The sequence below is a fragment of the Pogoniulus pusillus genome, chromosome 44 (genome assembly GCF_015220805.1).
Source record: "Pogoniulus pusillus isolate bPogPus1 chromosome 44, bPogPus1.pri, whole genome shotgun sequence".
In the NCBI taxonomy this organism is placed as follows: Eukaryota; Metazoa; Chordata; class Aves; order Piciformes; family Lybiidae; genus Pogoniulus; species Pogoniulus pusillus.
In genome coordinates this window covers 466139-489075 of record NC_087307.1, presented here as the reverse complement: position 1 = coordinate 489075, position 22937 = coordinate 466139, and the positions used below count along the sequence as shown (strand labels likewise).

At 49.6% G+C, this 22937-nt stretch overlaps 2 protein-coding genes across 2 annotated transcripts in view; one reads left to right on the top strand and one right to left on the bottom strand.

The window, feature by feature from the left end:
- Positions 1–22937, top strand: part of LOC135192824 (deleted in malignant brain tumors 1 protein-like) — a 501013-nt gene that overhangs the window by 307222 nt on the left and 170854 nt on the right.
- LOC135192815 (butyrophilin subfamily 1 member A1-like) lies at positions 12381–15452 on the bottom strand. The gene is made up of 3 exons (XM_064176192.1): positions 15437–15452; positions 13458–13484; positions 12381–12974 (listed from the first exon to the last, which is right to left on the bottom strand). The coding sequence occupies exons 1-3, from the start codon at positions 15450–15452 to the stop codon at positions 12415–12417; spliced, it is 603 nt and encodes a 200-aa protein (XP_064032262.1). The 3' UTR covers positions 12381–12414.

Sequence of the window (22937 nt, the reverse complement as noted above, 5' to 3'; positions counted from 1 at the left end):
TCTAGAAGGGGTGGATACTGTGGTGGGTTTAGTTAGCACTCAAGTTTCATTTTAAATGAAGAACTGTGTCCTGATGCCCCAAATTCTTCTCACTCTGTGGGAGAAGAAAGGCACCAAAACCTGTTTCCTCCCCACCCTGCCCTGCAGGCTTGAGAGGGACAGCAAAGGGTCCCTATCCTGCACAGGGGCTGACCCGTGCTGAAATCAGGCTGGTGCTTGGCTGTGTTTTGGTGCTCAGTATGAATGGTACATGGACACTTGTCTAGAAAAAGGATGAGGAGAGCAGAGGTTCCTGCCTTGGGGTTCCTGCCTTGAGAGTCCCCTGCACTGCGAAGGACAGGCTCCTGCTGTGACTGGACCATGCCTGCTTTTGGACAGCCCCTACCTTTGTATGGCTCTTGGTTCTATCCTGTCCCTGCTTTTGGACAGTTCTCCCCACTTTTGCACCCTTCTGTGCAAACTTGCAGGCTTGGCAAGCCCTGGGGTCCTTTGAGAGAGAGAACCTGCATCACCTGGACTGCCCTCTCTCCGACCCTATTCAGTAGCTAATTTCCTGGCTGCCCCCCTAGCATTTTGGCTCTCCCCTGCTGTTGTGAGGGCAGCATCATCCCATGACCATCTGTTGTGGAGGGCCTGTAGGCCTGAAAATAGGCTCATTTATGCCTATTCTGCCTGGACATGTCTCTGCCTGCACCAGGGGTAAACGAGCACAAAGGGGCACAACAGACCAGGGCCATAAAGTCAGTTGCCCAGGACACCTGATTGTGCAAGTCCCCACACACCCAGCTTGTGTCTCCCTGGTGTAAGCCCATGTGATCCCCATATTTGGGATAGTCCAAGCAAGTGCCTTTTGCCTGGTATGGTAAGGTTTGGCTGACTGCCAACCTGATTGGTTATTCTGGTGGCCAATGAGACCATTAACTCTCAGCTCACATTTAAGAAACAGGGGTACACAGGCTCACGTGCAGCCTGCCCCACATTACTTGTGGCTCTGCCACATTGCTTGCTTGCCTGCCTGCATACTCCTGTAGAGAGCAGCCAGCAGAAATCAGCAGCACAAGGTCAGAGACTGCCATTTCCCCTGGAACTGGAGAATTCCAGCCTCAAAGTCCACAGGCAGAGACCCTGAAGAATTGGACACTTACAATAGACTGTGATGTAGCCCTGGAGGTTGATTTCTGATTAATGTGAATTATAATCATAGAATCATAGAATCAACCAGGTTGGAAGAGACCTCCAAGATCATCCAGTCCAACCTAGCACCCAGCCCTATCCAGTCAACCAGACTGTATAGGGTTAACACTCCAGGGGGAGTGACCCTGAACCTGACCCTAGGGGTCTTGGCCCCTCCTCAGGGGTGGGCCACACTCCAGGTGATGGTTAGCCCACTCCCCCCACTTCCTGTGGTATAAAAGACAGGAGTTCTCCTGTCTCTTCCTCTTGCTCGTTCCTCCTCTACCTGCGTTCACGACCGCACACACACATTGATACTGCATACCAGCCACGAGGCAGAGACACCATCACACTACTCGGGTTGTATCCATCCCTGTTTTGTATTTTGCTGTTTTCCCTTCCTTATCCTTTGTAAACTCCCCTACCTCCAATCCCTTTTTCTAAGTTATTGTTAAACTTTTCCTTTTTAACTTCCAAATCGAGTGAGATTGATTTATTGGGGTGTCCCTACCTTTTATCTCTCTCCCTGTCTTTTGGGGAAAGGAGGGGGAGGAGGGGAGGGCACTCTATAAACTCTATAAATCCTATAAATTGTCATTGGGTCTACCAAATTTATAAGAGTCTCTGGGAACCTGCATTTGAACCCAAGACACAGACCATGGCACCGAGTGCCTCATCCAGTCTTTTCTTGAACACCTCCAGGGACAGTGACTCCACCACCTCCCTGGGCAGCCCATTCCAATGCCAATCACTCTCTCTGCCACCAACTTCTTCCTAACATCCAGCCTAGACCTACCCCGGTATGTCGGGGTCCAGAGGCTGGCAGGACACAGGTCGGGGCACTGACGAGTCGACTCTGAAGCTGCTGTGCAACAGTGCGCTTTATTAAGGTGATACAGCGGTTTATGTAGCCCTCAGAGGAGGCGTGAACAACTAACTTAGTTTGAGATTGGTACAAGTGGAAGGTACAGATTGGCTCAAAGTTATGTGCAGGGTGCAGATAGGTTACCCTTATCAAAACAGCCTGTGGTCCCACCTCAAGGGGCTGTCACGGACAGCCCCCTGGAGCTGTGTATGCCCCAGGGGCTGGCAGATTCCATCCCCTATCAGGTGTGCGTGGGTTGCTCAGCCTAACAGCCTAGCTTCCTTGGGGCTGGCTGGGCTCCAAGGACATCTGCCATCACAAGGTCTCATGTTTACAGCTTATGCTCCGCTGCGGGAGAAATTCTCCCACACCGGCACAACTTGAGACTGTGTCCCCTTGTTCTATTGCTGGTTGCTGGGAGAAGAGACCACCCCCCACCTGGCTACAATCTCCCTTCAGGTAGTTGTAGACAGCAAGGAGGTACCCCCTGAGCCTCCTCTTCTGCAGGCTAAACAACCCCAGCTCCTTCAGCCTCTCCTCATAGGCTTTGTGTTCCAGGCCCTTCACCAGCTTTGTTGCACTTCTCTGGACACCTTCCAGAATCTCAACATCTCTCTTGAATTGAGGGGCCCAGAACTGGACACAGTACTCAAGGTGTGGCCTGACCAGTGCTTGTGAGTAAATACTTGAATGCCTCTATAATTTCTATTACCTCTGCCAGAAAGCAGAGAGCAGATTATAGTATATGACCCCAAGTGGCATTAAGCCGTGGGGAAAACTCTCTCTCTGTTAATAGTTTGAATGTTTGCTAGTTATGAATAGGTTTCTGTAGATAGATACTCCCATAATGTCTTCATAACTGTGTAAACAAAAATTAATACTAAAGTTCAGTGGTTGGGGGTGGTGAGAGTTAAGAATACTGAAGTTAATAAATAGATGTATTTGCATAATTATCCTCTCGCATTAATTAATTTCTCCCCCCCCGCCAAAATTAGCATAGGTGTCAGAGTCCCCCTCCACGACACCATCCCACTCAGGAAGAAGTGCTTGAGACATTTCTGAGTTTGGCAGCTCTGTGACCCGTGTCTGACTTCTGCGGTGTGGATCTCTATCATTGGATATTGGCTGCAGTGTCAGGAGGCTGCTCCTGCAGAGGGATCCAGTAAGGGATCACTGTCAAGTGCCTGTCTCACCTTTGTGAGTAGCTTTTCCCTTCATCTCCTGCTCAGCTTGATTGACAGTGAGGTAAAGCTGTGTTTATAGCTTGGCCTTTTCCATTTCCTGACTTCCTAAGTACCCAAATTTATCTGTAGTATCCTTTGTAAGATATTCCTGAGCAAACTGAGTCTGCTAATGAACTCAACTCATTTTGTGCATGGTGCTGGGGGCAGGGCCCATGAAAATCAAATAATTCTCTTTTTTGTATTTCCTGACTTGGCCAAGTTCATTCCCTGAATCCACAACAGTTGGGCACAGAGGAGCAATAGATACACCATTCCAGCTGGCAGTGCCGATAGCTTGTGAGGGAGAGACTGAAAAAGTGGAGGTGGGAAGAGCTCCCTGAGGATTAGGTCTGATGCCTGAGAAGGGTGAATGGGGGCACTGGCCTGAGGAGTCCAACACCAAGGTGAAGGTGCCCCACTAGGAGTGGTTGAGGTGGAATTGGACTTAGAGCAGAGCACACTTTTCTTTTACAACGTTGTGAATTCTGACTGACTCCTGGAAGTTTCCGTCAAAGCCTTGAAGGGCTAAGGAAGCTGTAGCCATTCCTCAGGCCAGGCCTTGGTAGGGCAGGAGAGATGAGAAAACTCCTGGCCATCAACCACAATGCAGACTGGGCCTTCCCCCAGACAGTTAGTATCACAGTATCAGCAAGGTTGGAAGAGACCTCATAGATCATCAAGTCCAACCCTTTACCACAGAGCTCAAGGCTACACCATGGCACCAAGTGCCATGTCCAGTCCTGCCTTGAACAGCTCCAGGGATGGCGACTCCACCACCTCCCTGGGCAGCCCATTCCAGTGTCCAATGACTCTCTCAGGGAAGAACTTTCTCCTCACCTCCAGCCTAAATTTCCCCTGGCGTAGCTTGAGACTGTGTCCTCTTGTTCTGGTGCTGGCCACCTGAGAGAAGAGAGCAACCTCCTCCTGGCCACAACCACCCCTCAGGTAGTTGTAGACAGCAATAAGGTCACCCCTGAGCCTCCTCTTCTCCAGGCTAACCAATCCCAGCTCCCTCAGCCTCTCCTCGTAGGGCTGTGCTCAAGGCCTCTCCCCAGCCTCGTTGCTCTTCTCCGGACACGCTCAAGCATCTTGATGTCCCTTTTAAACTGGGGGGCCCAGAACTGAACACAGTTTTACAGAATGTCTATTTACATCAGGATTAAGCAATCTGTAGAGGTTTGGAAAGGTCCTGGCCAGAGAGTCCTGTGGCATAAAGTGCCACTGGCAAAGTCAATGAAGCTCCTTAGTGTTGGGGTCCGGAGGCTGGCGAGAGGCGAGATCGGGGTACTGACCACTTGACTCAGCAGCTTGCTATGCATCAGTACAATTCTATTAGGGCAGTGCAGTGTCTTATATAGTGCTCAGAGGAGGTGTATCCAGCCAGCCTGGGGCTGGCACAAGTGGACAGTACAGATTGGCCCAAAGCCACGTGCAGGGTGCAGATAGGTTACCCTGTGCCAAAACAGCCTGTGGTTCCCACCCCAGGGTGCTGGCAGGCTCAGCCCCCTGTGGCTGTGTCCGCCCCAGGGGCCAGCAGGTCCAGCCCCCTGCAGGTGTGCGTGGGTTGCTCACTTGTTCACAGCCTAGCTTCCTGAGCCAGCAAGCTCAAGGACATCTTCCTCATGTTTACAGCTCATGTCCTGCTGCGGGAGAATTCTCCCACACCTTAGCTACTCAAATCGAGAGAATTCAATTACTCACTAATTGGAAGTCACAGTCTCTGTGGCCCCAAAATATGTGTAGCAAAAGCCACGCAATTGATTCCTGTGGAGCTAACAGTTCAATTCAGATTTTGGGGCACGCCGAAAGATTCCACAGGCCCGATCGGGCTGATGCGGTGAGCTGGAGCAGCGGTGAGATGGAGTGGCAGTGAGCTGGAGCAGTGGCGAGCTGGAGTGGCAGTGGGCTGGAGCGGCGGCCAGCTGGAGTGGCAGTGAGCTGGAGCGGCAGTGAGCTGGAGTGGCAGTGAGCTGGAGCGGCAGTGAACTGGAGTGGCAGTGAGCTGGCGCGGTGGCGAGCTGCAGCAGCGGCTGGCTGGGAATGCCTTGGTCAATCGCCCACTGGATCGGTGCAGAGTACCGTGGGACAAAGTGTCATGTATAGTGGATAAAGGTAGTGCCCCCAGGCAACGAGGTGGCTGGGAGACATGGGCAGAGGAGGTGGCAGGAGGCAAGAGACAAGAGGCACTTTGTTTACCTGAATTGCCCTATTTATCAGATGTGGGCCGAGATTGGTGGTCCTTCGGCCACAAGAATGACCAATCAGGTTGGCAATCAGCCAAACCTTACCATAATAGGCAAAAGGCACTTGCTTGGACTATCCCAAATATGGGGATCACATGGGCCTACACCAGGGAGACATGAGCTGGGTGTGGGGGGGCTTACACAACCTGTTTACAACCAGGGGTCCTGGCAGAAAAACATGTCCAGGCAAGCATAGGCATATGTAAGCCTCTTTGAGCCTGTGTGACCCTCCACCACAGCTAACCATCACCTGGTGGTGTTCAGACCCACCCCTGGGGAGTGGTCAAGACCACCTAGGGTCATGTTCAAGGTTACGCCCCCGGAGGGTTAACCCTATACAATAATTCATAAATGATTGTTAATTTCCAACACACCCTGCTGCTGTGAGGACTGCATCGTCCCACGACCATCCCACTGGGGAAGAAGTACTGGAGACATTTATGAGTTTGGCAGCTCTGCCACTCGCCTAAGGGCCTCTGTGGCATGGATCTCTGTCACTGGATATTGCCTGCAGCATCAGGAGGCTGCTCCTGCAGGAGAATCCAGCAAGGGATCACTGCCAAGTGCCTATCTCACCTCTGTGAGTGAGCTTTTCCCTTCATCTTCTGCTCAGCCTGATTGGTTGTGGGGTCAAGCTATGTTTATAGCTTAGCCTTTTCCATTTCCTGACTTCCTAAATATCTAAATTTGTCTAAGGTATCCTTTTTGGCAGAAATTCCCAAGGGAACTAAACCTGTTAATAAACCAAACTAATTTTGCTTTGGGGACAGGGTCCCAGGAAAAGAAAACAATGATAGATTTATAATTCCTGACTCTGCCACGACACTGCAGACCTGCCAGACTGACCCTGGGGATGGGGGAGGTCATGAAGAAGAGCCTCGTGAGTGCCATCATGCAGCATGTGCAGGGCAAGCAAGCGGTCAGGACCAGTCAGCAAGAATCTTCTCCATCTATTCGGGGATTGTGACTGAACCATCCCCCAGGCAGTCTGTTCCAGGGCTTGACAACCCTTTTGATGAGGAGACTTTTCTCAAGTCTAATCTAAACCACCCCTGCTGCAACTTGCCTGGTGTCCTGTCTTTCTGCCTGGGGAACATCTTCCTGCCTCCAATGCTCTTTCAGAGATTGCAGAGGTGCAGGAGGTGTCCCTTAAGCTTCTCTCTCCCCCTCATTTCTTCGTTAGAAGTCTTATGCTTTAGACCCTTCACCAGCATGGTTGCTCTTATATTGACCTGTTTCAGCACCTCAATGTCCTGCTTGGAAGGAAGGTATTGGCATATAACCGGTAGAGCACCTGGGTACAATGACTCTTTGCTCACCAATATGGTTAGATGGTCATAATCCACTTCATTTCCATGATGCAGACTTCTATGCATTCTAGCAAGAGGCTGCTCCACCAAGATTGGTTACAATCAGAGGGTACAGGGTTACACATAAGGCATCAATAGGTCAGCATACTATAACAATCTGAGGGTCAGCCTCTGGGGCTGGCTAAACTCTGCCCACGTGCAGCTGCACTCCATCCCCTGCAGCTGCATGTGGGGGGTGCTACCCTGTGCCTGATATCTAACTCCCAAGATGGTCTCAAGTATACTCCCAGCACAGGTTGCTCATGTTTACCATTTCTGAGTCCTCTGCTAGCAAGAATTTCTCCAACATATTCCTCTCTTTCTTTTGAGCAACCTGGGCTGATCTTTCAACTTACATAGGCTGTTCAACACAGGGGTGAATGGTGCAGCTACAAATCAACAGTGCTAGACCAGAAAGAGAATAAACCTGTTAGAGCTTTCATCAGTAGCATTAGTCTGGCAGGCTGACAACCCAAGCTTAGCTAACAATCCCAAAAGCTATTTCTGCAAGCAACAGTAAGTCATTCGTTCAGAAACCCAAAAGTCCAGACAAACATCACAGTCACAGGAGAGTGCAGGTGTGCCATGTCTTCGCTGGCTCTGTGTGGCAGTCGATGTTGCAGAGCTGCAGATCAATCATCTGTCAAGCATTCTTCTCAGACTCCCATAGTTCTGGAGTCTGCAACCGAAGCAGGGGAGGGAGGGCCACTGCACCGGGCAGATGGACTGCTCGCAGAGCAGTGAAACGTCCTGCCTCGGAGCCTTTGAGAGGAGGAAAATGGTTGGACATGGCCTGTACCCCACTGACCCTGAAGCATGGAGGCAGGAAACAATCTGGTTCCCATTCGTACCTAATAGAACAGAGGAAAGTAAAGGTAGAGGCGATGGAACCCCTGCAGAAGTGCAGTCACAAAGGGCTGCAGCAGCGGTGGCAGATCTGGCTGCAGACGGTGTGGGCTATGGCAAAGTTCCTCGGACAGATAAAGTTGAGGAACTGGTTTGTGGAAAATGCGGCTCGAATGTTTTGATCTGTAGGAGGGTCGCTGACACCAGAGCCTCTGCCAGCAGAGAGGCTGCTGAGGCAAAGACTCTTTCACCTGCAACCAGAGGACCGGAAGCGGTCCCGGGGGAGGTGGCGAGGTCCTCGGAAGGCGAACCCACTAACACCATCGAGCCTGCTAATACCACTGCTCCTGCCTTAGCCCCGTTTGCCTCTGCTGAGCTGGCTGCTGTTGCTGCTGTGGGGAAGGGTCCTTCTGCCTCAGCCTCAGCCCCACTACCACGTGAGGAACAGAGCCAGGCAGACAAACAAAACTCAGATGATTCAGTGAAAACCACCTCCCAGAGTAAGACACAGTTTACCTTAGATAAGGTCTCCCTTGCCCCGGTTAAAACAAGGAGAAAAATGGCAGCTAGCCTTGGGGGTTGAGATAGCTCAGAAGACGATGGGGATAAACCAGAGCAGGGTGAACAAAAAGAAGAGGATCCAGGAGAAGGTACATCGGCTGGTGTGAAGGCTGTACCCTTGTGGGCACAAGGAGTGGAAAGGCTAAAGCAAAGGAAAAACATATTCAGGAGACGGATGATAGTGATGTAGTGATGATGAGGAGAAAGCCCCATTGCCAAGGAAGGAGGTCAGGCATATTAGGCAAGACTATGCCCGGAAAGAGCGAGAACTGCTGATGAGTTGGCTGAACAGATGCTGGCATGGAGGCATGGACACCATAAAAATAAACCCTCCGACAGTAAGGCAGTTGGGAGTTTTCTCGAGAGACAATGGCATAGATAAGCACTTAGGACATCTCGGTGGCAACTCTAACCTCTGGTCATGCGTATTGACAGCTGTGGTACTGCGGTACCCTAACAGGGATGATTTACCCTGGAGACCCTTACACTGGAACACAATTGAACAGGGGGTTCAGTGCTTGAGAGAGATGGCCATAAGAGAGCTAATCTATGGAGATCATACAACGGAGGACCCTGAGAAGATACCTATGAGCCAAGCTCTCCTAAAGAAACTTATTCAGCTTGCCCCCTTTAATTATGCCCATACATTGGCAAGTAAAATGGTGGGGAAAGATGATGCAACAACTTCTCTGACTGTGGGTGAATTCGTTGATCAAATGAGGCAAATGGAGGATAGCCTTACAGTTAATGCTATGGTGCCAGCTATAAATACTATGACTGAAGAGATTAAAGATAGCATGAAACAACTCAAGGAGGAATTTAAAACCTCCCTATCCCAGTTGGCAAAGGACAGTGACCTTTCTTCTTCACCCTCAGAGTGGGTACATGCCTCGGCCATCAGGGATAGGCGTCCTCCTAGAAGACCAATTCAGCCTAACTCACTAAAAAATAGACAATAGTCACGTGGGTCTCTTTGGTTAATCCTACGTGACCAGTTTGGTGAAAACATGGATAAATGGCATGGAAAAACCTACCTCTCTTCTCCTAAAAAGAGTGAGAGAGTTACAGAGTGAGAAGCCTAAAAGAGTAGTCGCCTCAGTTTCACCACATGACTCAGATGGTTCTGGTGATGATTCAACTAACACCACTAAACACTGTGCCAATTGCAATTGTAATGGCCAACATTAGGGGGGCCTTGCCTCTTACCAGGAGGAGGCCAGGGACCAGGAAGACAACAGAATATACTGGAATGTATATGTTAAATGGCCTGGTACCTTGAAAATTCAGAAATACAGGGCTCTAGTGGACACGGGTGCACAATGCACGTTGATGCCTTCAAACTGTAAAGGAATGGAGCCTATTACTATTTCTGTTTGAACACATTTATTAGGGGAAGGAGCTGACTGGCGTTAGCCTATCAGCTCTATCATTCCCTGTCCTAGTCCAGAATCTGGTTAGTGACTTGTCGTGTGGATTTCAGTGCTCCTGCTCTCATTGAGAGAGGCAACGTATCTGAGTTCTAGTAATAAGTGTGCTAGTCTCTCCTGTTTGGTGCTTTCTGTGTCTGTATGAATTTCCACCCATTGTCATTGGGACTGGCATCTCTGTATTTCCTAGCAATCTCACTTTCTTTCTTTGTCACTGAGCAATGGGTGCAAAACGATGTCGCTGCCTAGTCTGTAGAAGGAATTAATCAGTAAGGCGATGGGTGAATAACCCAGTCAGGAATTTATTTGCTATCATCCTTACTGCCACTGCTATTGTTGTCTGGTGGCTAAAAAGATGCACCTGTGTGCATCCATGCCTGTAACAGAGGCAAAAATGGTTCTAAGTCCTCATCGGTTACTGTCACTATCTTTTCCATTAACTTTCTGACATCTGGCATTGCTCTCAAGACCGTGTGTAAGTCAGTCTCCTGAGGTCTGACTCTGGCCTCAGTAATTTTCCAGCTCAAACAGTTCCAAGGCCCTGCTGCTTCCAGCGAGAACAAAAAAAAAAAATCTGTAAAGAGATAATAGAGGGATGGAGGCTGGGGGGGAATGGGGCCCTGTGAGCCTCTCCACAGGTGGAGGGTGGATGGGGGAGGAAGGAGAGGGATGAGGAGGGCCAGCAGTCCTATCGCCGCTGTTGTCCTCTGCCCTCCATCTTGCCCAGCCCCCACCTGTTTCACCTCATCCACCGTTTGTTGTTTCTTTCCTTCCCTCTCCCGATTTTTTCCTGTCCTTATTCCTTAGTATGAAATCTACTCTGAAAACTTTTAAACTGCTGTCTTTCCTCAGACTCACTCAAGACACACAAACAGTGAGAGAATGAAGGCAAAGAGTCCAACTCTCACTGTCTCGGCTGAATTCAGCCTCTAATTTTCCAGAGGTTCACAGGAGACCCCTCGGCTGCAGGCTGCGTTCCGCTGCGTATGGGGCAGGTGGGCAGGAGATGAAGAACAGTGGATCTGGAGTGCCGACGAGTCACAGGAATTGTGGGGGGGGGCTTCTGGTTTCTCTGGCGTAGTCACTTCTGCCATTTCTTTTTTCTCTCTGCCATTCATGCCTCTGTCCCCTCAGTAACATGATTTACCAGTTAAAAGCGAAAGTCTCTGTCCTGCATCACATGCTGTCTTTGGCGGGGACGCGTGGGTGTGGTGGGGGGGCAGCATTTCAGTTGATAAAAATGGAACCTGCTGATCTTGGTAAGAAGTTGCCACAGCAGCTGGCAGATTCGCCACAGTGGTAGATTCAACACAACACTCACAGCTGCAGCTGAGCCGCTCTGCAGTCCCAGAAACTTTTTCAAACTGAGAAGCGGTCGCAGCTTGCTGCCGCCGGTTGGCTATCGGCAGTTGCCATTATGGGGTGCCAGTGAGTGGCTATTGGCCGCTGCCATTACAGGGTGCCAGTGAGGGGTGGTTCCCAGTGATGCGTGGCAGCCATTGCACCTGCCAGCAGGATTTTCGTCCACTAAGGCAATGATTTAGATCACGCCAGGCGGATTTGAGCGATTTTAACAGCTCTACAGTCAGTAGCAACTCAGTCCCCAGCATGGTTGCTCTTATATTGACCTGTTTCAGCACCTCAATGTCCTGCTTGGAAGGAAGGTATTGGCTTATAAACGGTAGAGCACCTGGGTACAATGACTCTTTGTTCACCAATATGGTTAGATGGTCATAATCCACTTCATTTCCATGATGCAGAGACTTCTATGCATTCTAGCAAGAGGCTGCTCCACCAAGATTGGTTACAATCAGAGGGTACAGGGTTACACATAAGACATGGATAGGTCAGCATACTATAACAATCTGAGGGTCAGCCTCTGGGGCTGGCTAAACTCTGCCCACGTGCAGCTGCACTCCATCCCCTGCAGCTGCATGTGGGGGGTGCTACCCTGTGCCTGATATCTAACTCCCAAGATGGACTCAAGGACACTCCCAGCACAGGTTGCTCATGTTTACCATGTCTGTGTTCTCTGCTAGCAAGAATTTGTCCAACAGGAGGGGACCCAAAATTGAACCCAGGATTCAAGGTGCAGCCTCATCAGTGCTGAGTAGAGGAGGACAATCACTTCTCCAGTCCTGCTGGCCATGATCTTGCTGATTCAGGCCAGAATGCTGATTCCATTCTTGGGCACATGGGCACACACTGGCTAAGGTTCATCTGTCAAACAACAGTCCCTTGTTTGTTTTATAGCCAAGCTGCCCCAACCTTGAGCACTGCAAGAGGTTGTTTAGGACCTGAGTCTTGGCCTTGTAGACCTCTGACCTCATCCCACTGATAAAGGTTGCTCTGTGGAGCCTCACAAACCTCAAGCAGGTTGACTCACCCATCCAACCTGATGTAAACTATAAATTTCCTGAAGGAGCCTCCTTCACCTCATCCAGATCACTGCTAAGGAAATAAAGAGAACTGCCCCCCCCCCTCCATAGCAATGTTTGTTAAAATCTGGTGTCAAGCAACATTTGCTTTTCTTCAGCACCTAAAATTTCCCTCAAAATCTTTTCCATTCTGAAGTGTATGAAAAACAAAAAATGTCAGAGCTGGGCACTGTGCCAGATTCATCCTCTCCTTCCTCACCTCTCTTTAGGAGACACAAATTTGGCAGCAGCCTGAGAACACCATCTGCTCCCTGTCTGTCCATTATAGAGCTGTGCAAGGCAGAGCAAATTATTCATCATCATCAAACCCCTCCACTATCCTCAGAGGCTCATCCTCAGGCTTTTCACCTGCAGAACCTGTTGAGAAGAAAGGAAAAAACCTCTCTGCCTGCCTGCTGCCCCCAGCAATGCTGAAAGTGTACAGAGCTGCCCCCTTGTGGACGTTGTAAAACGACAGCTGCTTGGCTGAGATGTCCAGGAAGACCCCAACCTTCTGCAGCTTCCCACTCACACTCAGACAGCACCAGCGCTCCGCGTAGGCCCAGCAGTCTCTCCCAGCCACAAGCCCTATGGTCCAGAAGCCATTCTCAGGGGACACAGTCAATGTCCCTGTGCGAGTCACAGACTCCCGGGCAACACCCAAGGTCCAGTTTTTCCTCTTGCCAACATGCACTTGCCAGTAGTGTCTGCCAGATGTGTATCCTTCCTTGGCCAGCACAAACAGTTGGGAGTCAAATCTCAGCTCACTCCTGGGAACAGCTCTGATGGTCCCAGTGTCTCTCACACTCTTCCCTGCATCAGAGATTTGCAGTCTGGGATGAGCTGTGTCAGCATCCAGGGTGACATCCTCTGCAATGACCAAGTCATGCCATCAGGAGCAGCAAACACAAGCTCTGCTTTGCTGAGCCTTTCTCTTCTGTGCCCTTATCCACCTCTCACATGTTCTTTCCCCTACTCCATGGCCAGGTGTGCCAGGTAGCCTCTTGACTCAAAGGACCTCTAGGTTCTACCTTCCCATACCTCCCATGACCCTCTCTTAGGCTCATGAGTTGAAACTGCTGAGGGGATGGCCTGAGGGCCAGGGCCAGGAGCTGACTGCATGGCTTCCCCTTGGGCAACATCAGAGTCACAAATTACTTTTACAGCCTCTGGAGCTGAAATCATAGCAGCCAAAGGAATTTCTTTGTGACAGAAAGAGAGGAGGAAGCTGTGGGAGAAGGGATCAAGCTGCCAGACAGGTGTCCTGCAGACAGCTCTAAGCAGCCAAGATGTGCTCTGCAGAGCTGCACTCAGACTCTGAGTGCTCAGCTCCATCTTCTCCCTGGTGCTTACCTTTGTAGCTCTGCATTCTGAAGAGCTCTGTGGGGCAAAGACAAAAGCAGCAGTCAGAGGATTTGCCAAGGTTCACTGGGCTGGCTGTGCTGAGACACAGCCATGCTGCTGCCCACAAGGGCTGTGCTCTCCTCTACTGTCATGCTTCTTCTCTAGCTTGGAAGCCATAGCAACTGTTCCCTGGTCACCCTCATATGAAAGCAAAGATCAGGACCACTGGAGTGCTTCCTCTGTTAAAAACAAAGCCTGGGACAAGACTTTATCTGCAAGGAGGAGTTTTTGAGGGGAAGATGTCATGCTGGTGGCAAAGGAGAAGGGATAGGAGCTAAGGGAGAAGAATTTCATTGATATAGGATTTCCTGGTTTCCCCTGCTCTAGGATTAGAGGAGTTGTAGCTGCTGAGCTCTTCATTCAACCCATTTACACAGGAAGATGCTACTTCCCCACTACCAGGTCAGCTGCTGCCTGAGCATCTCCCAGCAGCACCTGAATTTCCCACAATGCAGCACTTAAATTCTGCCCTGTGTCCATTCTGGCTTTGAGATTCTGAATCTTCTCAAGATGTGTCCCCTCATGCACAGTACAGGGTGAGCTAAACACTTTGCCAACAACCTGTTCTAGCACAGTGACCAGTCCTGAGCCTTGTCAAAACCTGCTGGGCTGGATGGACAGTAGCAGTGTCCTTCCTCCACCCCTCCAACCACCATCCATGAGCTGAGTCTTGGTCCTGTGGAATTCGATTAGGGAAAGGCCAAGGGCCTAGATCAGGACACACATATCACACAGATGGGTCAGAGAGAGCCCAAGCTACAAACTGGCTTTAAAATAAGGGGGAGAGAGAGAGGCCTTGACCACCTCAGAGTCCACTTCAGCACAGAGGTCTCTCTTGGGCACGGGACCCAGGAGCTCTTTGCCAGGAAATATTGATCTCTCTACCTGCATCTCTTTGGAGGAGGTGCAGGGGACAGAGTCATACACTCAGGTTTTGCCTTCAGAGAGATGAAAGCTGCTTGGTGCTTGCCCTGCTCACCCAGTTTGTTCTGCAGCTCTGCTGGGAGGATCTGTGAGTCACACCCTGAGCACTCCTTCGTGGGCTGCACATTCTGCAATGATTTCTGCTGAAGTTGAATTGGTTGGGAGAGCTGCTGGGGGTCCTTCTGCTGCGTTGATTCCAGGGCCTTTGTAGTACTTCTCTCTGCTGCCCTTCCTCTAAGCAAACACCAGCATCACTGAGACCATGATGGTGCTTCCTTTGAAGGGCAGAGCACCTCTCTGTATTCAGGGTGCCCCAAATCTCTGGTGTAAGGTCACTGAAAAGGCATCTTTCTTAGGGCTCCCTCATGGGTGGTTCTGCTAACCCATTCCCCTTAGAGGTCTTCATCTCACAGAAATTCAGTTGCACATTGAAGGAGCCATCTGGAGAAGGTTTTCCTTTGCCCTGTGCCTTTGAGCAGGTAGCAGGTTCTCAACAGTGTCCTGTGCTCAGAGACATGGCCAGGCTCAGTTCTCATGCAGCTTCATCTCCTCCTTTCTCACCAAAACCAAAAGAACCCTGTTGCTTCCCCATTGCCTAAAGGCACTGACAGAGATGGAGCCCAGGCCATGCTCATTGCCAAGTGTCCCCTGAGGAAAGAACGTTGACCAGCCAAGATGCCAGCTGGCCAGAGCACATCCAGACCAAGTCCCAGCCTTGGAAGCTGAGGAGGATGGGATTGCAGAGTGCAGACTCTGCTGGTGTGTGCTGAGAAAAGCTGCCTGCCTGGGCAGCTCTGCACACTGCTAGCCTGGGGCCCAGGGCACCTGCCTAGGGGTGTGAAACCTAACAAAGGACTTCCTGGAGGCCTTTGGAAGTGGCCGTTTCTGGGGCTCTGAACTGCTCTCATCTGACTGTGGTGGGCCCTCAGGCACTCAAAGCATCCAGCTCTTCTTGCTCAGAAGCTTTTTGTTCCCAGATAGTACAGGTCAGTCCTGGCACTCACCTGCACCAATATGCATCTTCTAATACTCACTGGTTTTACACCCTAAGTACTGTGACTGGAGGCATGTAAGAGAGATTAGGCTGAAAACTCTCCACCTCTTCCCATGGGAAGGTAGAGATAAGGATTAGCCTGACAGAGTGCCCAAGCTGGCAGCAGTGCAGGTACCTTCTGGTAAGCAAGAAACAGTAAAATACGACCCACAGAGTTCAATAACTGTGCTGAAACACTGGAGTGTGGGAAGAGAGCCTGTTGGGAATGATGGTGGAGGAAACCCACCCATGATGGTGGGAATTGGCCCACCAATGCTATGGGATGTTTCATCTTGGAAGGAGCAAGCTAGACTCTCTTATTCTTTCATTCCCTTCAAAGAGAAGGGAGAGAAAAGGAACATAGATGACCTGCAGCATGCACCTCAGCATGTCCCATGCAAAATAAGAGCTGTTCTCCAAGGCAGGTCTGTCCCTCTCCAGGAGGACTTACTGGACAATTTAACTTTAGATTGATATTTAGCTTAAGAGAGATGAAGGCCTGTTTGTTGATGGTCCTGCTCACCTAGGCTCTTCTGCTGCTCTGCTCTGAGGAGCTGAAGCTGATGCTGTGTGGACTCCTCCATGGTCTGCAAATTTTTCTGTAGAGTTTCCATTTGCTTGGAGAGCTGCTGGAGGTCTTTCTGCTGTGTGGATTCCAGAGCCCTTCTGACCTCCAGGATCATACCTGTGAAGAAACACCAGTGCTATAAGATGCTTTGTCATGGAAGGAATAAACCAGACTCTGTTCTACTTTCACAGCCTTCAAATACAGGAGAGAGAAAAGAAACCTTGACCACATGTAGTGTGCACTCTGCAAGTGAGGTCTGTCCATCTCCAAGAGGACAAATTAACTTCAGATCAATATTTGCCTTCAGAGAGGTCAAGGCCTGTCTGTTGATGGTCTTGCTCACCTCGGCTCTCCTGCTGCTCTGCTCTGAGGAGCTGAAGCTGATGCTGTGTAGACTCCTCCATGGTCTGGAAGGCTTTCTGTGGAATTCCCATTTGTTGGGAGAGCTGCTGGAGGTGCTGCTGCTGTTGCTGCTGCTTGGATTCCAGGGCCTTTGTAGTCCTTGCTTCTGCTGCCTTTGCTGTCAAGAAACACCAGTGCCAACGAGACAATGACAGTGCTTGCTTTGAAGGGCAGATGGCCTACTGCAGGGAGCATGCTCAAAATCTCAGAGTCAAGCTCCTTCCCAAGCACCTTCCCTACGGCCTTCTTAGGGGAGGATGTTGCTAACCTTACATGACTTCAGCTCACAGAGATTCATTTGGACCTTGAAGATGCCATCTGGAGAGGGTTTTCCTTTGCCCTCTGCCTTTGAGCAGGCAGAGCTGTTCTCAGCAGTGCCCTGTGCTCAGAGACGTGCCCAGGCTCTGTGCTCATGGACTTTCATCTCCTCCTTCCTCACCAACAGCAAAAGGACTGTGGGAATGCAGCTGCAGAAGGGCTATGGGAAAGGCTGTGAGGAGAATAAAGCATGGGCAGATCCCTGTGGTACCAGACCTTGTTCCTCCCAGGCAGCTGGCTGGCTTGTCTCAGAGGGAGCAGATCGTGGACACCTCACTGATGGGAACAACAAGGCATGGTTTCATGCAGATGTAGTGAGCTGTCCTTGGCTAATTATGCTCATGTGTGGGCGTGTGCTCTGCTGGCTGAGTGTATCTGTTCTGGGCTCTTCCATAAATAAAGTGTCTCTGCATAACTCACACTGAATCATCTGGAGCCCTTCGTAGCTAGCCCTCTGACCACCTTGGTGCACAGGCCTGGCTGCAGTTCCTGCAGCAAGCAGAGACAGCAGACAGTGTGGCCTGCAACAAAGGACCTCATTGCTTCCCCAGTGCCTGTAGGCAAATCCATATGTAGAACCCATGCCCTGCTCCTTGCCAGGGGTTCCTTGAGGGAAGAGCATTGCCCTGCCAAGAAGTCAGTTAGCCAAAGAAGGGCCAGGCCAAGTCCTTGCCTGACAGTCTGAGAAGGATGTGATTGCAGGGAGTGCAGACTGGGTTGGTGTGTGTTTGGGAAGAGCTCCCTTCCCTGGGCAGCTCTGCACACTGGCAGTCTGGAATCATGGACACCTGCCTCTGATGTGCAACCCAAGAAAGGACTTGCTGGAGGCCTTGGAAGTGACAGTTTCTGGACTGCTGAATTAGTTTCCACTTGACTTTGGTGGTCCCTCAGGCAAGGGAGGTCTCCAACTCCTCCTCTAGCTCAGAACCTTTCTGTTCCCAGACAGTGTGGATCAGTCCTGGCACTCAGCTGACCAGAGGTGGATCTCAGTTTTGTCCCTTCACTTAATCCAATAATATTGTATCATCCTGCCGTGGGCAGAGCTAAGGGTGAGTGTGTGAATAGGGGAATGGTTTGTTAGCAAGGAACAGTTGCCCAAGATGAAACAAATACAGCACAGACCTTGGGCATGCAATGTGTGGGTCAGACAGACCTCAGAAGAGAAAGATAAGTAGGATCCTGCTGTCAGGACTGCTCAGATAGTTGCATAGCAACATAAAGCAAGGAGCAGAGAAAGTAACGAAGAAAGTAGAGACAGCGTCTTTGGCCTGAGCAGTGTTAGCCAATCATGCAGTAGATACTAACTTTCTTACTGTAATTCTAACCAATCAGTGATGAACAGGCCAAGCTTTCTGAGACAATACATGCCTGCCTATTTTTCTAATCAAGTGGAATTTTGGCTTGCACCAAGTCGTTGCCCTGTCCCTTCATTGCAGCAAATGGTGACTCCCGATGTGATATCGGTGCTTATCGTCCGGGATATGAGGACGACAGCCGCGAGCCTCTGGGAACTGAAAGCTGCTGAAAGGAAGCAGATTGCAGGCCTGCACTTCATCATCTCCTCGAGATTGGTAGGTGAGCTCAGAGAAACTTAAACATGGGGAATCAAAGCTCACATGAAGAAAGGGGCATCTATAAGCTCATGAAAAAATTTGTATATGAACATAAGAAAGAGATATCCGGTTATGAGCTGGAATTACTTATGAGATGGGTCAAGGATAAATTCCCTGACACTACAGAAATTACGGTTTTTGAGTCGGAACTATGGGACAAAGTAGGGATCTGTTTATGGGATCATTCTACAGATGGTGATTTAGAAGCACAGCACTTGCTTGTACCGTGGCGAAGGGGACTTGAGGCTGTTGAAGAACAGGAGGAGAAGTCGGGCAGAGCATTTAATCCCTTAGACTTAAACAAGAAGGGAATGCAGATGAATGCTTCGATTCAACCCTCTGCCCCTTCCCTGCCTTTTGATGCTAAGGTCTCTCCTACCCTACCGGCGCCTAAGCTGTGAGTGCGATTGTGCTAGTTTCACAGTGTCACAGTATCACTGTATCATCAGGGTTGGAAGAGACCTCACAGATCATCAAGTCCAACCCTTTACCACAGAGCTCAAGGCCAGACCATGGCACCAAGTGCCAAGTCCAATCCTGCCTCGAACAGCCCCAGGGACGGCGACTCCACCACCTCCCCGGGCAGCCCATTCCAGTGCCCAATGACTCTCTCAGTGAAGAACTTTCTCCTCACCTCCAGCCTAAATTTCCCCTGGCGCAGCCTGAGGCTGTGTCCTCTCGTTCTGGTGCTGGCCACCTGAGAGAAGAGAGCAACCTCCCCCTGGCCACAACCACCCCTCAGGTAGTTGTACACAGTAATAAGGTCACCCTTGAGCCTCCTCTTCTCCAGGCTAAACAATCTCATCTCCCTCAGCCTCTCCTCATAGGGCTTCTGCTCGAGGCCTCTCACCAGCCTCATCGCCCTTCTCTGGACATGCTCAAGCATCTTGATATCCCTTCTAAACTGGGGGGCCCAGAACTGAACACAGTACTCAAGGTGTGGTCTAACCGGTGCAGAGTACAGGGGCAGAATGACCTCCCTGCTCCTGCTGACCACACCATTCCTGATGCGGGCCAGGTTGCCACTGCATCAAGAATTGATGCAGTGCATCAAGTTTGAAGCAGGCTAGAATGTTCTGGTGAGAAAAACTAGATGATAGGCTGTGAAATGAAAACAATGGTGATGTCTCCTTCCCTCAGAGTCTCACTGAAGAAGAATGTAAACGTTAGTTAACACTCTCACCATTTTGTCTTCACTTTCTGGCTGGGCTCAGACAGAGCTGCATCTCCCTAAACTCACCTGCCACTAACCTTGCTTCTTAACCTCTTGGCTGAACTTCTATTCTTCCTTAGGACTGGGGTAAGGTTGAGAGGGGTAGGGGGAAGGTGCAGGGGTGGTTGAAAGCCCCTCTGGGGACTCAGGTTTCTGGGAGGGGAGTTGTGCTTCTGTATTACTTTTAACCTTGTATATTTTTGTATATTTCTGTATATATTGTAAATAGCTGCTTGTATATTGTGCTAGCTGTAAATAAATAGCTTCATTTATATTCCCAGAGTCCAGCTGAGTCTAGTTTGGGTAATACTATAGTGTGGGGGGGGCAGGTAACAGCCAAACCACCACAGCGATTTAAGCCCACTGTGGGAACTTTGCAATCAACATCATTCAGTGAAGATCCTTTTGAGTTAGATCCCTTCGATCCCAAAGAGGAGCCAGACCTGTGTCTACCGGGTGGTCATGATCCCCATGTGGTGTGGGCAGCAATTAAACAATGAGCTTTAGATGAAGGGGATGCTGACACGGCAGGGCATATCAAGATTCCACCCCAACCTGCCACAGTACCAGCCCACTTTATCGCAGCACCGGTGATCTATCCAGGGTGTGGTGGCAACCCCCAGTGGGAAGCTGTCAGCTTTTCAGTTACCAAAGAGCTGCACCACATTGCTGCTGATAATGGACTGGGTTCACATTATTTCGCGGGATTGCTTGAGTCCGTTTGTGAAAGTTACGTTTTAACACCTTATGATTTGAAGACAATAGCCAAATTGCTTTTAAATTCTTCCCAATATATGCTTTGGGAGTCAGGATGGTGTCAGAGTTTAGAAACTGTTTTACAAAGGTTTGCAGCGGGGAATAATCCAGCCCTGCAAGCCTTAACTATGGATCATCTGATGGGCACGGGGCCGTTACCCGATCCCATTGCCCAGGTGAGAGATTGTCCGAGAGAAGCTCTGGACGCCACTAAGGAGGCTGCTAAGTGAGCGCTCCTTAAGATTCCAGACACTCGTAAACCCCAAAAGGCTTTTACGACTGTTATGCAAGGGCCAAGGGAGTCATTTATGGACTTCGTAGCAAGATTGCAGGAAGCTCTTGGAAAGCAGGTTGAAAATGAGGAAGCTAGGGAGATTTTACTTCAACAATTAGCAATTGAAAATGCCAGTGTGGACTGTAAGAAGTTGCTGAAATCGTTACCGAATCCAAAACCCTCCCTGGTTGAGCTGATGGAAGCTTGTAATCGCTTCGGGACGTCCGATTTTAAATGCGAGACTATGGCAGCTGCTTTTGCTGCTGTGAACACAGTGGGGAGGGCGACTGTTTGTTTTGGCTGCGGGAAGCCAGGTCATATTAGGAAGAACTGTAACGCTCAAAAGGGGCAAGTGAATAAGCCTATATCAATATGCTCCTGGTGCCAGAAAGGTCAACATTATGCAACTCAGTGCCACTCTAAATACGATAAACAAGGGAAGCCGCTTCAGGGAAACTGGCAGAAGAGCGCAGAATGGTGCCACGCTCCGACACAAATGGTGCAGCTGGCACAGCAGCTCTCCGAACGCCAATCTGCGGCTTGCAACGAGCCACAACAGGCAGTGCAGGACTGGACTTGGAAACCAAACACGCAGTGACCTTACTCAATTCTTCAGTTCACTTATTAGACACAAACTTTCAGGGACTTTTGCCAAAAAATACAACAGCTTTGATTTTGGGAAGATTGTCACCCACCCTGACTGGTCTTTTTGTATTACCAGGAGTTATTGACAGTGATTATGGTTTGGACACCACTCCCTCCCTGTACGATTGCAAAAAATAGCCATGTAGCTCAGTTGCTTTTACTTCCTAGGGATCCATTTAATCCTCAAACAGTGAAGAAACGTGAAGGAGCTTTTGGTTCAACAGGACTGCCAGAGGTTTATTGGACTCAGGCAGTGTCTAATGAAAGACTACACAAAAATGCATAATGAAAAAAGCAGAGCAGCAGGTTGTTTTAAATGGTATTACTGATACTGGTGCTGATGTCACTGTTATTTCTTTGGCCAAATGGCCCCTGGTATGGCCACTGGCAAAAATCTTACAGCCACTGGCAGGAATAGGGGGTGTGGGGAAGAGTCAGCAGAGTGTGGAATTTATACAGATTGTTGGGCCTGAGGGAAGGATTGCAACTGTTAAACCTTTTGTGTTGCCGGTACCTATGGTCCTGTGGGGGAGAGATGTCCTGGCGCAATGGGGTCTCACACTGGAAACACATTTTTAGGGAGGGCTGCTGATGGGCTCAATACCCCAAAATTATCTTGGAAAATACAAACTCCTGTATGGACAGATCAGTGGCCCCTCCCTGAGGAAAAACTTCGCGCCTTGGAACAGTTAGTACAGGAACAGCCAGAGCAAGGGCACATAGTGCCTTCTTTTAGTCCCTGGAATACTCCTGGTTTTGTGATTCAAAAACGATCTGGCAAATGGCCTCTGCTTCATGATTTAAGAAAAATTAATGGTGCTATGGAATCCATGGGAGCATTGCAACCAGGGCTCCCCTCTCCCACAGTGATCCCTACAAACTGGGCTTTAACTGTCATAGATTTGAAAGATTGCTTTTTTAGCATTCCTCTTCACCCTGAAGATGCTCCTTGGTTTGCCTTTTCCACCCCAAGTGTTAATATGCGAGCACCTCTAAAGCATTATCAATGGACTGTATTACCACAGGGAATGAAAAATAGCCCCACAATTTGTCAATGGTATGTGCCTAAAGCATTGTCTCCAGTACGTGAGCAATTTCCTCAGGTATTGCTGTATCATTACATGGATGATTTGCTTATTGCTGCCAAAGATCCATTTGACATGGAACGGGCAGTACAAGAGGTTTGTGCAGCCATTGAGAAAGCCTGTCTTTGTATCTCTGAAGATACAGAGAACTGAACCTTGGCAATACCTGGTATGGAAAATAAGAGCTCAAACAATAATACCTCAGAAGGTTCAGCTGCAAACTCAAATGAGCAATTTGCATGGTGTTCAAAAACTACTAGGTTCTATAAATTAGCTATGGCCTCTTCTGGGTATTTCTAATTCTGATTTGGCCCCACTATTTGAACTCCTAAAAGGTGACATTAATTTGTCTGCCCCCAGCTCTCTGACTCCAGGAGCAAAGGAAGCCATTTAAAAAGTTTGTGAAGCTACACAATCACGACAGGCTCATTGTTGGGACCCTGACCTGCCACTATTTCTGATAATTCTGTGGGATGATGTTAAACCTTTGGGTCTCATCTTTCAATGGGATCTGAGCCTGAAAGATCCATTGCTACTTCTTGAGTGGGTGTTTTTTACCTCATCAGTCTTCAAAAACTATTTATTCCCAGCCAGAAAC

Excerpts from the sequence above, each read along its gene's own strand:
- LOC135192815 (XM_064176192.1), bottom strand. Across the intron at positions 12,975-13,457 it reads CAGAATGCAGAGCTACAAAG|AGGATGTCACCCTGGATGCT; the intron begins GTAAGCACCAGG and ends TGGTCATTGCAG.